The 15857-nt window shown below is 36.8% G+C and overlaps 1 protein-coding gene across 1 annotated transcript; it reads left to right on the top strand.

The window, feature by feature from the left end:
• The first annotated feature begins 2321 nt into the window (after window positions 1–2321).
• LOC129900856 (uncharacterized) lies at window positions 2322–15832 on the top strand. The gene is made up of 13 exons (XM_055975935.1): window positions 2322–3680; window positions 4765–4939; window positions 6443–6555; window positions 6682–6783; window positions 8854–8923; window positions 9415–9470; window positions 11550–11600; window positions 11748–11852; window positions 12071–12115; window positions 12889–12997; window positions 13564–13769; window positions 15051–15134; window positions 15345–15832. Exons 1-13 carry the CDS (start codon window positions 2433–2435, stop codon window positions 15534–15536), a joined length of 2556 nt encoding a protein of 851 aa, XP_055831910.1. The 5' UTR covers window positions 2322–2432; the 3' UTR covers window positions 15537–15832.
• The last annotated feature ends 25 nt before the right edge of the window (window positions 15833–15857 follow it).

The raw sequence follows: 15857 nt of genomic DNA, 5'->3' as shown, positions 1-15857 counted from the left end.
AAGATTTAAGTAATCCTGATATTTCTGAAGAAATCAGTGAACTCGAGACTCGAGTAAATGAAAAACTTTCAATAAGTTCGGCCGGTGATGAGATAAATTTAGATCGATAAAAAATTATGGTGAATAGTATTTTTGCATATAATGTTGCACTTAACCTCATGCAAGATGGTGAAAGTCTTGAGTCTAAATCCGTCGAAGAATGTCAACGTAGACGTGATTGGCCAGAATGGCAAAAGATAATTCAATCAGAATTAGACTCACTTCCAAAACGTGAGGTTTTTAGACTTGTAGTCCAAACCCCTGAAGGTGTAAAATCAGTTGGCTATAAATGGGTTTTTGTGCGAAAACGAAATGAGAGAAACAAAATTGTAAGATACAAGGCACGCCTTGTTGCATAAAGATTCTCTCAATGACCCGAGGTCAACTATGAAGAAACATATTCATCTGTTATGGATGGAATAACTTTTCGATATCTCATCTGTTTAGCTGTACATAAAAATCTTGAAATACATCTAATGTATGTAGTTACAACTTACCTTTATGGTTCACTTGATAATAAAATTTACATGAAAATCCAGAAGGATTAAAACTGCATGAAGCATGTAATAAGTCTTGGGAGATGTACTCAATGAAATTACAAAAATCATTATATAGTCTGAAATAACTAGGGCGTATGTGGTATAGTCGCCTTAATGAGTACTTAATAAATGAAGATTATATAAATGATGTCATTTGTCCATGTATTTTTATTAGAAAAATGGAATCAGAATTTGTTATACTCGTCATTTATGTTGATGACATAAATCTCATTGGAACCCCTAAAGAGGTACAAAAGATGATTGAATATCTAAAGAAAGAATTTGAGATGAAAGACCTTGGAAGATAAAACTTTGTCTAGGTCTGCAAATTGAACATTTAGCAGATGGGGTCTTTGTCCACCAATCTGTCTACACTGAAAAAATCTTAAAACGATTTACATGGACAAAGCACATCCATTAAGTACTTCAATGGTTGTTCGTTCACTTGAAGTGAATAAAGATCTATTTCGACCCCTAGAAAAGAATGAAGAACTTCTTGGTCCTGAAGCACCACATCTCAGTGCTATTGGTGCACTTATGTATCTTGCTAACGCAACCAGAACTGATATAATATTTTCTGTTAATTTGCCTGCAAGGTATAGCTCATCCCCAACGAGAAGGCATTGGAACTGTATCAAGCATATTTTGCGATACCTAAAGGGTACCATTGATATGAATTTGTTTTATACTAGCAAAGGTTGTGCATACCTTATTGGTTATGCAGATGCAAATTATTTATCAGACCCATATAAAGCTTGATCTCAGACAAGCTATCTATTTATATACGGAGGAACTGCTACATCATGGCGATCTACAAAGCAGTCTATTGTTGCTACTTCTTCAAATCATGCTGAAATAATAGCAATTCATGAAGCAAATAGAGAATGTGTGTGGTTGAGAGCAATGATACAGTTAATCAAAGAAAGATGCGGCCTAGAAAATGATGTCAAAGTACCCACAATTATATTCGAAGATAATGCCGCGTGCATAGCTCAATTGAAAGGTGACTCCATAAAAGGAGATAAAACGAAACATATTTCACCAAAATTATTCTTTACACATGATCTTTAGAAGAATGCTGATATTGATGTACAACAAGTTTGTTCAAGTGATAATCTTACAAATTTATTCACAAAGGCATCACCAACATCAACTTTTGAGAAGCTAAGATATAAGGTTGGAATGCGTCGTCTCCAAAATATCAAATGAAGTTTTCATCAAGGGAGTAAAATACGCTCTGTACTCTTTTTTCCTTAACCAAGGTTTTGTTCCACTGGGTTTTCCTGGTAAGGTTTTTAATAATACAACACTCAAAGCGTATTACCAGATGTGTGTACTCTTTTTCGTTCATTAAGTTTTTTCTCACTGATTTTTCCTAATAAGATTTTAACAATGCACAACATCTATAGATATTTGGGATAACTATATATATTTGTTGTTTCACTAGAATTTTTTTTTCAACGTGAACATCCAAGGAAGAGTATTATAAAAAATAGTAATGGATGTCCATTTTCATGGACCCACTAGGCAAGTTGCTCAACTTGCTGGCTATAAAAATGACCATTCTTTGGCACGTAAGAACACACAAAAAAAAACACGAAATACACTGCAAAAATTCTCTTATATTCTCATTTTTTTTCTCTTACTCTCTACTTATTTTGGTAAGCTAATTTATTTGGTAAAACCAATAACATTTTTTGGATTGATTTTATTCGTTGTTTTTCACATATAAGTACCTTTCTATAATACACCCCTTCACAATATTCCCTCTTCAGTCTTCCATTTTTCTCTTTGTCCTCTCTAAATAGTGTGTGCTTTTCTTGATTATCTGTAGTCGTCACTTCAAGATCGGAGATGGATCATTCATGGCGTCCTCATCTTCCTCCACCACCAATTCAAGGTAGAATCTGTCCATCTTGCTCAATCTCACACTTCCCTTTTTGCCCTCCTCCACCATCCCCTTTCCCTTCAAACCCTAGTTTCCAATATCCACCACCACATCCCCATCAACCCCTCCCCCGCCCTCCACTTCCTCCCCATGAGTCGGCTTACGACCCCTTTATCGATCATCGAGGTGGGCCCCCTATGCCCCCTACTCATCGTCCCACTATTGATGGATACGAACATCATCCGCGTCCCTCGGATGTCTATGGAAATATAAACCCTAGTTATGATTCACCGGGTCCATTTAATGTGGGAGTAAAGAGAATGAGAGTTGATGATTCACCCGGTCCGTTTATGAATGAAAAGTTGACGAATTTAGCTAGGTTTTCAACTGATGATGAGAGGAGATTGAAGCTGATTAGCGAGTTTGGTGCGTCGGATCACGAATTTGGTGGAGGATATGGAAATTTTGATGGATTTCTAGGTGGTAAAAATAGCACTAGCAGTTATGTAGATCAAGGTTATGGTAATTTGGATAGAAATCAAACATTTCATGACCAAGAGCGTTTTGAGAGACAGCAATATCCACCGAGGGAAGGGAATGTGCAGTTTAGACAATTAGGACATGATGAAGTTGACAAGAATTTGCCACCGAGAAATGGCTACAAGTATGGTGGTCCTCAAGCTGATAGTTACAACAATGTAGAGCACGACCAACAGAATCATGAAGGATCAAGGTACGGCTCAAAACTTGGAGATGGGTATCTTCCAAGACATGGAGTTTCAGGGATGAATAAACTGTACCATGAACAGACTAGTGGTTTGCCTGTGGATGGTCAGAGTTACAACCATCATTATTCGCAGGCTTATGCCATGCAGAATCACGTGGAGTCAAAATCAAATCACTATGTTTCGCCATTTGACCAGAGGGTTAATTCAGCGGACCGTAGTGGCATGAACTTGTATTCGGCACAGGGTTGTAAGGCATTTCCTAGCCAGCCGCCACTTCCAGCTTCTCCACCACCTCCTCTTCCAATGGAACCCCCTTTGCGTGAGCATCTTGTCTCATCTTCACCACCTGGAACATCTGCCTCATTATTTCCAGTTTCTGTTGGTTCTTCAGCTCCGATGTCATCATATTATCCTCCGCTTCCTGAAGAAAAGTCTATATCACCTTATCAGCCCAATTTACATTTGTCATCTCGCTCTGCTTTAGAGGTACTCCTTCAGTTTTTTTGGGGCTTTGTTTGTGTTCTTCACTTTGCAATCTATTATTGAGTGGCTCAGGAGCTGATGTTATATATGAATGTTGAAATATTATCTTATTATCAAATAAATATTGGACACTACCTATAAAAAGTTTCAAGAGCACACCTAAGGGTCTGACCTAGTGGGCAATGAAGTGAGTTGAGAACCACGAGTTCTCAGGTTCAAACCCCCCAACTGAGGTGAAAATACTAGGTGAACTTTTCCCTCTGTCTAAGCCATGGCGGATAGAGTTTCCCCGCATCTGTGTTAGTGAGAGGTAGCAGGTAACCCAGGGAATTAGTAGAGTGTGTCCAAGCTTGCCCAAACATTATGGTTATAATTTTTTTTTTCAAGATTAATATTTTAATGTCTTTAAATTTTGATCTATAATTTGTGATACCACATGTTTAAAACAACATCAAAAATTCCAATATCTTTTTTTCCAGTAGTTACTTGTAAGCAGCTCTTAAGAAGTTTATAAAGGACAACTAACATTCTAGTGTAATTCTTTTTTTGATGATTTTCACCGAATGATGTTTTGCTAGTTTGCCATTTCTTTTGATAAGGAATTTGCCTTTTATACCTATGCTGCGAGTAGTTATTACTCCCTCCGTCTCAATTTATGTGGCTAATTGTAGTGGTGTCATACTCTAGTAATTTGCCCTTTTCTGTATTATCTTGTTGATGTGGGATTTCTATGTATTTTTTAGTTATGTTCTAATTCTTTCAAGATGGATTACAATGAGGTGTACACTTCACATGATGTTTATTTGGATATGCTCCCAATTGATGACTATGAATCTTACATCACTCTATTCCATGTCTAATGAATAACTCCCAACACTTCTTTAAGCTAATATTGTGTGATATTGGGGGTATATAATCAAGCGTTGGTATCCTTTTTGTTTAAAAATAAATCCATCTGTTTTTGGCCTTAAAGATGTACATATGGGTGTCTTTAGCTTGCTTCCTGGCTTAACAAATTTGATATCCTTTTTATGTTGGAGATATGGTGAAACATGCCTACTATATCTGATTTTTGTGGTTTCACCAGGAAGTCCATATGCATCGTTATACTTCATCATCTATACGCTCCAGAGGAAGTGAACATCCGCTGTTAGAGGTACCTTCAGATAAGTCAAAAGTCATTGATGCTTCACACATACTAAAGCATCCATACCGAGCTACCCGTCCTGATCATCTTGTTGTAATTCTTCGGGGGCTTCCAGGTGCTTCTTTCTTTTCCAAGAGCTATCTCATTTAGTTATGTAGTTGTCCATTTGCTTTTAGTTGAGATCTGATTATGACTATAAGCTTGTGCTCTTTGAGTGAAAATTATTTACCCTTATATTACTTGATAAGGAGACTAAACATCTTCCCCACTTAAATTTAGACTCCTTTAGCTCCACCTACCCCCCAGGGAAAAAAAGGAAAGAAGAAGTGAACCCTTCTTGTTATTAACTATTAAGAAAAGAAAGTTGAATTGTTTATTGTGTTAGGTCTGCTGGAGACATATATAAGGTAATAGCTTTCTGATAAGGTATTTAAAATAATAGTTGAAAGGTATGGCACAACAATAAGAGAGTTCTATGAATTAGTAGCATTCATATCAGTTCAGCATTTTCGAGATGGAGACATTTATGACTTGGGTATTCCAGTGGCCCATGTAAAAAGATGAGATGGATGGTTTACTGCATATCACTTAGAAAACAAATAGGGGCACTTTGTTGTATTGACTTTTGTTAACTTCTTGCTTCTAAACTTCCACATATACTGTTATTCTTTGGATATTGAGGATAGGTTGTTTTGATGTGGGTATGTTTAGTTGGTGTTTGGACAATATTTGGCTGTAATTGAAAAACAAAAAAGAGAGGAGAATTTGAAGTAATTGGAATAAAATTTCATTTGGGAAAAAAGGTTAGAAGTTTTTGGGCATGGAAACCATTATTTCACTTGAAACTACTGAAACTAGTTTTCTACTATTGAAATAATGCCGTGTTGTGAAACAGATATTGATTTGCAAATATTATATCAAGATGAAGTTTAGATAATTAAATAGAACTTATGGCCAAAAGGGGAGAAATATCACTGGATCATGGCCAATATAATTCCACTTTTAGGTGTTTTTGATTTTTCCAGGCCAGTTGAAATTAAAGAGTACCTTTCTGCACAAGTACTAGCTAATTGTGATTGAACTCGTTTTTACGTGCGCACACACACACACACTCACTCTGTAGCTCTTTTTTTCCCTCTGTGTCTATCTCTTTCTCCCTCTGTTTTCCCCCTCTTTTTGTGGTTTCGTGGTTGTACATTCTTGCTTTGGCATAAAATGAAGTGTTGATCCTGGATCAGAAGTATCCTTTCTCCTGGATGTTGGGATCCATTGAGAAAATTCTTTCACTTTGTCCTTGCGTTGCATTTGCTGGCCTACTTTATTATTTCATCAAATACTGACTGAAATTAGTCTACGGGCTGGAAAAGTATGACCAGTTTGCTTTCCTCCTAAAGATAATGATTTGTGATAGATTCTTGGATGGTTGCCAGCATGGGATGATATGTAACTTTCTCTCTACGAACCACTTAATGGCAAGCTGTCATATCCTTTTGTGACTTAATTGCCTACATTCTTATATGAAAAAATGTTTTAAAAAATGAAAGCTTACTGTCCCCAAAGAATATGGATCTCTGTAAGTTTTCTTCATATATTTTCAGCTTTTTATTATCCTTTTCAGGGAGTGGAAAGAGCTATTTGGCAAAGATGTTACGTGACCTTGAGGTTGAAAACGGTGGCACTGCCCCTCGTATTCACTCAATGGATGATTACTTCATGACTGAAGTTGACAAGGTCTTATCTTGTTATCTCACTTGAAGTTCTTTTGATCGTCATATATTCAAGCCTCCTATTAATGACAGTTACTAGTTATTTCAAGTCCTCTCCCAAAAATATAAACAAGTTCTTTTGGACATGCAGGTTGAGGAGAGTGAGGTTTCGAAATCTTCTGGTTCTATGAGGGGCAAAAAGATGGTGACAAAGAAGGTTATGGAATACTGCTATGAACCTGAGATGGAGGAGGTAAAGCCATCTCTGCCTAAGCTTAAGAGATGACCAAACTTCCATAGATTTAAATTTGGAGTAACTGGTAAAGTTGCCTCCATGTGACCAGGAGGTCACGGGTTCAAGCCTTGGAAACAGCCTCTGGCAGAAATGCAAGGTAAGGCTGCGTACAATAGACCCTTGTGGTCGGGCCCTTCCCCGGACCCTGCGCATAGCGGGAGCTTAAGTGCACCGGGCTGTCCTTTTTATCTGCCTTTCTATTAGGTAGCTTTAAGCTATTTGTCTGCAGTGTAGTGAAATCCATATTTTGATTAGCAGATAGCTGTTAACTGAAGCAGTCCCCCCCCTCCCCCCCCCCCAAAAAAAAAAAAAAAAAAAGAGGAAGGAAATCTAGGATGCTTGCTTCTGCAATTTTCATTAAGAGTAGACCCAGTTTGAGTTATCTTATTAAAAGTAGTTGATAAGCATCAAGTGCTGGAAAACATTTTTAGGTGCTGAAACAGAAATTATAAATAATCAATTATGTGTTTGGATAGAAGTACTGTAGCTGATAATAAGAAGTTAATGTGTTCTGTAAAAAGGCGTTAAACTGCTGATAAGTATTTTTTGTGTTAAATTACCAAATGTCCTCAAAAGCTATTTACAAAAAATATAAATTTAAAAGTATTTTACATAATTAAAAAAATGACAAATGATAGAAATAGAATAGAGTGATTTTTAAAAGTTACGCTGGAAGTGTATTTCTTTTGGATAAGTTGTTTTAGGAAGTGTATATCAGAGATAACAAAGGATATTAGGGATAAAATCGTTAAAGGTTTGGTCAAACTAAAAGTGCTTAGAAGTTGTTAAACCATAAGCTAGGGGTGACCAACTTATGGCTTTTAGCTGTTTTTGGCTTATAAGAACTTGGCTTATAATCACTATTTGTGTTTACCAAATGGTGTAGATAAGCCAAAAAGTACCTATTAGATAGTTTGATCAACTTATATGCTTAGCCAAACAGCCTCATAGTGGTAGATTAGTTGTGCAGAAGTTCAATATTTTACTAGAGGAATGATATTTTATTGGTTACACAAGTTCCTCTTTGCCTAGTATTTGTAAGGCTAAGATGACTTTAGTATTAGAATTATGCAGTATTCAGGGGAAGCAGTTTATATTTTGAGTTCTCCTAGTCCAATTTTTCTAATTTATTAATGTTGCAATTTCTTTGTTTGCTACTATTAGATTCTTCAACTTCTTACTAATGCAATGCTAGGGGAAAGTGCAATTAGTCCTGGTTAAGTTTCCTCTTTTCTTTGTTTGGGGTGGGTGGGTGGGAGGTGCTTAAGGATTGGATTTAGTGTGTTATGGACATAATGCAAACAAGCAACAATAGTTTCTGATTTTCTCCTTTTTGTTTTTCACTGAGACAAGGGTGGTGGTGGTGGTGGTGGATAGTTGTAGTAGAAAAGGCTTTACCCCTTTAACCATGAGTTTGAGTGTTTTTTTTATTTTTATTTATTTGTTTATTTTTTAATTTTACAATTGGTAAGTAGTATTCTTCAGCATTAAGGAAATGCTGGCCACCATCAAAAAGGGTTACAACCATGACCCAAACAAAATTTACAAGCTTCCTATCAGTTCTATGATTTGATCTACATCATCTATACATAATTGTTTACAAGGTTGAGTGTTTGAGTCAGCAACGGAGAAAATTGGGAAAAGCCCCAGTTTTGTTACTGGGATGGGGGTTTGAGGGGGCCTAGTCCACCATATCAACAAAAATATTTTCATATTTGCACACCGAGGAAGTTTTTCTTGAAATTACGAGGTGACACTCTGTGCAGTGCCTTATTATACCTTTTGGTAACAGACACATAGCACTATCACCAGTTTGCGTGCCCATATGTGCATCTTCTGTTGGTTTAAGCATGGCTCTTCTATACTGTATGCGATTTCTGGAATCAATATATTTTAAAGAGGTCATTTTATGATAATTCCAGTTGATTCTTATGGGTTGGGATTCTACCAGTTTGTTTTTTTTCCAATTTTCTGCAATTTAGTGCCTCATATATATTATTATCTATTGATATTTTCTTTCCTCTTTAGGCTTATCGTTCAAGCATGTTGAAGGCTTTCAAAAAGACCCTGGATGAGGGGGCTTTCTCCTTCGTAATTGGTATGGTATTTTGGGGCAAGATGATAGCTCTTACTCTGTAATTCCACATTTCTTCTTTTTGTCCATAATCTAAGACTGACATGTGAAATGATTTGCATCACTGTTTCCTCTTACAGCTGGATGTCTGTTCTTTTGTTTATTGTGTTTGTGAGATTCACTGAAATTTGCTAGTGAAATGAATTACATGCTGCTGTCAGTTTTTTTGTTGTGTCATCTGTTGCTCTCATTGGAACATTTTTCTATTGAAAACCTCCATTTTTGTTGGATTTAGGAAACTTGAAGGTAGGTAGTATCCCATAGGTTTCTTGATAATAGTTAGCACATTGGTTCTTCAAGTCATGGTAGATTGTCTAGTTAAAAAGTTCAACCATAGTTTAATTATAGATTAAGTGGTGATGCAGTGCCTTGCACCGCCTTCAGTTTACTAACTACAGATGCAGTTTTGTTCGGCAATTGACCCATTTGTTGCTGGTATTTGTGCCTCATTTTAGTGGATGACCGCAATCTGCGGGTAGCTGATTTTGCTCAGTTTTGGGCAATTGCGAAGGTATACTCTCAGTTCTCTCTATTATGCAACCAGTTCAAGTGCTATACTCTTGTTCAATTGTTTTCTAGGATACTTTGAATGTCAAAAGTCTTAAACCTTTTGTGTTTGTGTATATGTAGTTTGTTACTACTTTATAGGTTGCCAGTTCTTTCAAGTTTTAAATAATATAACCTTAGTAGATTAAGAGAACTTCTGGCTGCAGCAGCTTTTCCGTTGGTTGTCCAATGTGTCTGGGTGGAAACACTGCGAGTTTGATAACTCACTTCATCAAGTCCTAATGTTTTGTTATAGCTGTATTGTATTATCAGTTTTTGTTAGTTGTAATCTATTTAATTCATAGTGGATTTTGCCTCAGTTTCTGTTTTTTGTTGGTCCACTTAACAGTACCGTTTCTTGATGACTTGTGGATGAACTGTTTATGAGTTAATTCTTTCTTAACTGCTGGTAATGATTTGATGTAGAACGCCTTCTCATGCATTGCTTTAGAGTTGATTTACTAAAGAAAAAAAAGCAATCACCCTGTCTTGCATTTTTGGTTATGTTAGGCTGAGTTGTCATCAATATTTTGGTGGTGATTTTCCTTGCAATTCCCCAAAGACATTATTGCCATGTCTTGTTTTGCTCACGCTAAGCTTCTAGTCTAGTATAACACAACAATGTGATAAGTATTGCCAAGGATATCTTTTTCATATCTCCATTTGATTGAATAGGCTCCTGGATTTTGGAAATTGTGAGTTTAATTCTAGTTGAAAGTTTGTTCAAGATTATTTGTGTGGGTGGGTGGGGGCTGGCCTATGGTTCAAGAAGTTATGATGTTACCAAAAAAAGTATATGGAGTAGTTTGGTTTGTGGTAGGATATTGAATTCTTCAGTTGTTTATGTTTTTAATCTGAAGATAATTGCTATTCGACAAGCATAAAGCTTAATGCATTGTCTTAGACAGCTTCTAGAACTTAACGTTTTTATTACTAAATGATAGGATAGAACTGGCGTATATCTTGACCTGCAGGTTCACCAACCTTGATGCTTCAAACTAAGTTTTACAAAGAACAATGCAGAATTGTAAACTTTCAGTAAGCAAGCTCAATTATCATTTAGGATTGGGACTGAAATCCCCAGCTAGAGCAACAGAAAACTAGGATAAAGTTGGATTTAGCATTTCTTCCAATTTACAACTTCTTAATAGAAACTATGGATCTGTTGACGGCAAATGACTCAAATATTTGAAGACTTTTCTAGAGTTACCTGCTGCAGAACTTGCCTTCCCGTCGATTTATTATGTTATCTATCAAAATACAGCTAAACAACTGTATTTATTTAGAGTGTACAAATATGTGGATGAAACTGCATATCTGTATGTATGTATCTCGCCAGATCAATCCTGTTAAAGAACTTTTAAGATCATGAAGTTTTATAGAAAGATCTCTGGTTGACAGATCATATAAGTGGAAGTTTGTCTTTTTACTGTACCAAATTTTCCTTCTTTTGGGTTTAGGTTTGGTTGTTTGGGTGAGGGTTGAGGTGTTAAAAGAACTTGATTTGATGTAAGTGGTTGAATATGTGAAGAAGCCAAACAACAAATACAACCATACAATTGAAGTGGGTTTATGTTTTAGATTTGTAGCCAAGGAGACTCGAGTCAGTTTGTCCTCTAGTAATTTGTTTTTATAGTATATTCAGTTTTTAGTCTGATAATTCTTAGCCAAGGAGACTCAAAGTTCTGAAATGGATCGAGGTAGATAACTGTGCTGGTGAGAGGTAAAAGTACTCGGTAGAATTGTCGAGGTGCGTGCAAGTTGGACTGGACACCACTGTTATCAAAAGAAAAAATAAATAATTATCTGTCAGAGTTCTTACTTTTTGGATGGGAATGGTGCCCCTTGCTTTGTAGATTTAATTGCTTGTCGCATCCCTGCAGTGACGCATGCTGCTTCTGTTACTTCTGCACTATTATCGCTTCTCCAAATGCTGATTATCTGCTTCTATTGTTACCATCACATCCATTTAAGAAAGCTGATTGCTGCCTTTCTCTTTGCCATGGTTGTTTTCTTTGCTTATTTCTGTTGCTTATTATTTCAGAGATCTGGTTATGAAGTGTACTTGCTAGAAGCAACTTATAAGGACCCAGCGGTAAGTTAGCTCATGTATTTCTTTGTTAGCCATGATCTAATTGTATGTTATGTATGGGTTTTCTTTTATTGCTTGTATGTATATATGTCTCTACATTATCTGATCCACTGAATGCACTTTTTAAACTCATGTCCTTGTGGATTTCAGGGATGTGCAGCAAGGAATGTGCACGGTTTCACGCGGGATGGCGTGCAAAAGATGGCTGGCCAATGGGAGGAAGCTCCATCCATGTACTTGAAACTTGATGTTAAGGTACTTTCTCCTTAAAACTATCTTGTTGCATAGTTAGTTGGGTTCTACACTCCTGGACTTTGAAGTATACTTATGCCATATTACTTATTCCAGTAAATTAGTTGTTAATGTAGCCAGTTAGACCTTATGTGAGAAGTTAGTTTTATCAGCTTTTATGAGTTGGATGCTAATATGTCATCTGTTCATACGGTTTATGTTTTATTTCAACAATGTTGCAGTCATTACTTCATGGAGATGCTCTGGAGGAAGGTGGAATCCAAGAGGTAAATTTTGTTAAAACCTTACCCTAGGTTCAGCGGATGCATAACCATGACCATATGAGCACATAGCCACTTGCATATATTCAGAGTAAGGGGTTGTTTGGTATGGGGATGGGATAGATTAGTGGCATGGACTTCCCCTCCTTTAGATGTGTTCTGGAGTATCTGGAAGGAGAGGGTCTGGGCTTTTAGATATAAAAAGATAAAAGGAACAGACTAGCCCTATGATTGTGTTAGAAATGCTACTTGGAAAGTCCTACATTGTCTTTTGTATAGTTTTGGCATAAAGGATTCTCATAGCTTATAAAGTTCCCCCCCAAAAATATGAAAATCCCCTGGCTTGTAAATTTGTCATCATATAGCTTTTGAAAATATTTTCTCTGTTGTCCCCTAGCTTATTCATTTTATAAAGTGGCTTTCATTTATAAAACAAAAAATCAATATATGAATGGACAAAGTCAGGTTGCATTGTCTTGGATGGTTTTAGTTCCTACATGACAATGACACAATGAACAGTCAACAGTGTTCCAAATGCAAGGAAGGAAAGAAAAGAGATGTTGGCTGATAATGTTCTGAACACCTTATTTCTGAAAATAAACAAATGAACAATAAATAAGTTACAATAGTAATAATGTACTAGGAATATCACGTGAGGTCCACCAACTTGTAATGTCTTCATTCACATCTTTTTCAGGTAGTAGTACCAAAACATGTACAGCTTGTGTTACTGAGAGGTAGAAACTTCTAAATCATGAGTCTTTATTTTGGATCTGCAGGTGGACATGGATATGGAAGATGATGACTCATTGGGAGTGCCTTCCACTTTAGATGAAGAGAATATTGAGAAGTTTAAAGTACCTCCCCAAGAGGATATTCCGGCTTATGGTATGTCATGGATTATCCAAGGGTCATTTGTATTTATTATGTTGCTCCTGTCTTCTCTCTTGTTGTATGTCCTCAGTTCTAGTTAGTAAACATTGTTGCAATTAGCAAAGCTGGAATCAGTTCTGGGTGGTTCTCCCAAAATCAATTTGTGATAATTCTGGTGTAGATGACATCGTTTCTTACCTTAGTAACAGAGATTGGCCCCCTTCTTTAAAATTTACATTTGATGTAGTCACAGTAGGTCATATGTTTGTTTTTAGGATTAAAACAAGGTCGAGCTGATATTATAGTGTAATAACACAAATGCCCCGGCTTTTGTGGTGGTTGAACTTGGCTGATTCCGAATTTCAGCCGCCAACCCTTTAGCTTTGACCACTGGGTGGAACCTATACTCTTTTTCAATGCCGATTGCTTCTCACATCAGTTGGACTCTATCTAACGTAATCGTTGGATCTCTTCAACTTTTTGCATACCATTCTGGAGCAGATACAAACAAATCTGTCCTTTCTTCATTGTCTTGGCTGCAAAAAGCATCTAATCATACTTATTATTTAATTTGATATTAGGCGATGTAAAGGATGATCAGGATTCAGACCATGAAGAGGACCATCGAATAACTGAAGTAAAAGAATTGGCAAAGAGTAAATGGTCATCTGATTTAGATGAAGATGATACTCGAAGAAATAAAGACGCCACTAAAAACTTAAATGCTCTCTCTGGGTTGATACAATCTTACAGCAAGGAAGGAAAGTCAGTACGTTGGGCTGATCAGGTAACTTTTACGTGTTACGGACGATAGCTATTCCTAGTTCTATATTGATGTGTCTTCTTTTACTGAGGGATGATTGGTGAAATTTATGTCCGCTCTCTGTTCTCTGTCTGCTTTCCCCTTTCTGCTTTTATTGATGGGTTTACTAGCAAAGGCTGACCTTTTTTCCATCGTCATTTCTTTACTTCTCTTGTCCTGTCATCTCCTGACACTTCATATTAGCAAAGGTCTGGTAGATGAATTGTTGGGAAGACTCTCCCCTTCCACCCTCTATACTGTTCTTCGAAAAAGAGAATTTTCTAAAGAATGTAAACAAGAAGTCCCTACATCTTTTTAGAAAGGGAATAGGAGTCGTTATTTTATTTTTAAAGAAAGGATAAGTCTCTCGACATTATAGGTTGTTTCGGTGCCTATATTCTCTTGTATCATAAATGTAAATTGATTAAAAAAACTAGGAAATGTGCAGATATTTATTCATTGGATTGGACATGTGGTATTTTAACAGCTCTCCCCTTGACAATATTATTGTGAGTTTGGGGTGCAGGTATCTTCATGGGTTTTTTGTGTATCTACATGCTTTATATCAGTGGGTTTTGTTGCTATTCTAGATAGCTTATAGTTCCTAGATAGTTGATATTGACAACTATGAGATGTTTAAAAACCTTGCAGCAAAGGCTTGTTTATTTTCCAAGGGGATGGAAGACTTGTAGGAATTGAATTAAGTGGCTCCGTGTCATTGAAAGGCTAAATTGTTTTATGGGGCAGAATTATTTTTTATCAAAGTACATTAGCAAAAGGGGAGGGAAGAATCATTGGAGTTAGTTAAGTTGCGTTGTAGAGAGGAAGTAGAGAGTACATGCATCTACGAATCTGATTATTGTTTTTTCACCATCTGTTCTACTGTTCTAAAAAGAGGCACTAGCTCAATTTTTTTGTGCTAAGTGTTATGACCCGCCACTTGATCTTGAAGAAGGTAGAAATTTTCCATGTTCGGCTAGTCAGAAATTTTGGAGAACATTTTCTCTAGGAAAATAAGTTCTACAATTGGCATTCCACATTAATTGTGTCCTCTTCCCACCCTCCAACACACCTCATCTTTACCTTACCCCCCCCCCCCCCCCCCCCTAGCCCCCATCCCCAGGCCCCACCCTCATAGTATTTTCTAGATTATATACAAATACTTTTAGAATAATATTTTTTGTCTTCCAGAAAAATAAGTAGGTTTCTTACTTATTTTCTTGTGTTCATACCAAACACACCCTAAACTTCTATTACTTATCTCAGGTAGCCAAAAGAGGCTTTTCTATAGGGGCAGCAAAAGCAACCAATGTATCTTTAATAATTGGTCCTGGTGCAGGATACAACTTGGTGAGATTCCTCATGCAACTATTGTTTAATTTGTTCGGCTCATCATCATCTCCATCTTGGTGCTTATTTGGCAATAATATGCTTGTAACCACACTGGTTAACTTTCTTGAGTTTTTGTTCTTGTAATACAACATTTGGTTGGTAAACACAGATTTTCCGTGTGCTTGGAACCCATATGATAAGCTGGCCTTATTGTTTTGTCATTTTCAGAAGTCGAACCCCTTGCCTGATGAAGAGAAGTTTACGTCAACTCGACATAATGGTGAACCAAAGAGGCAGAACATATTTCAAGAGAGATTACGAGCTGAGCACGAGTCGTTTAGAGCTGTCTTTGAGTCCTTTAGAACTGGTTCTGACAAGAGGCGGCAGCGGATATTTGGACTTAATGCTGAAGATGAATAGTACATCTGTAGATAGGGGTTTTAAATTGCATTTTGTATGTTTTCACTACTCCTTGCCATAGAGGAAGAGACCTGCCCAGTTTTTTCTGCTGGGGGGGAGGGTTTAACTATTTGTATTGTAACTTAGTGTAATTCGTGTAGCAAAATAGATAGTTGGTGGCCCTGAATGGAAGGGGGGTCCATTGAGTCTGTACTAGAAATTTTGGTAACGAAGGTTATCAATGGCAAGAAGTGGTTCATTGAAAATAAAAGATGTCATTTCTCTATTTGGGTTGCAGTTGATTTTTGCAACATTTATATGAATTTTCTTCAGGGATCGCAT

The sequence above is a fragment of the Solanum dulcamara genome, chromosome 8 (genome assembly GCF_947179165.1).
Source record: "Solanum dulcamara chromosome 8, daSolDulc1.2, whole genome shotgun sequence".
Classification (NCBI taxonomy): Eukaryota; Viridiplantae; Streptophyta; class Magnoliopsida; order Solanales; family Solanaceae; genus Solanum; species Solanum dulcamara.
Note: the sequence above shows the minus strand (reverse complement) of the source record. Positions and strands in the feature narration are given on the sequence as shown.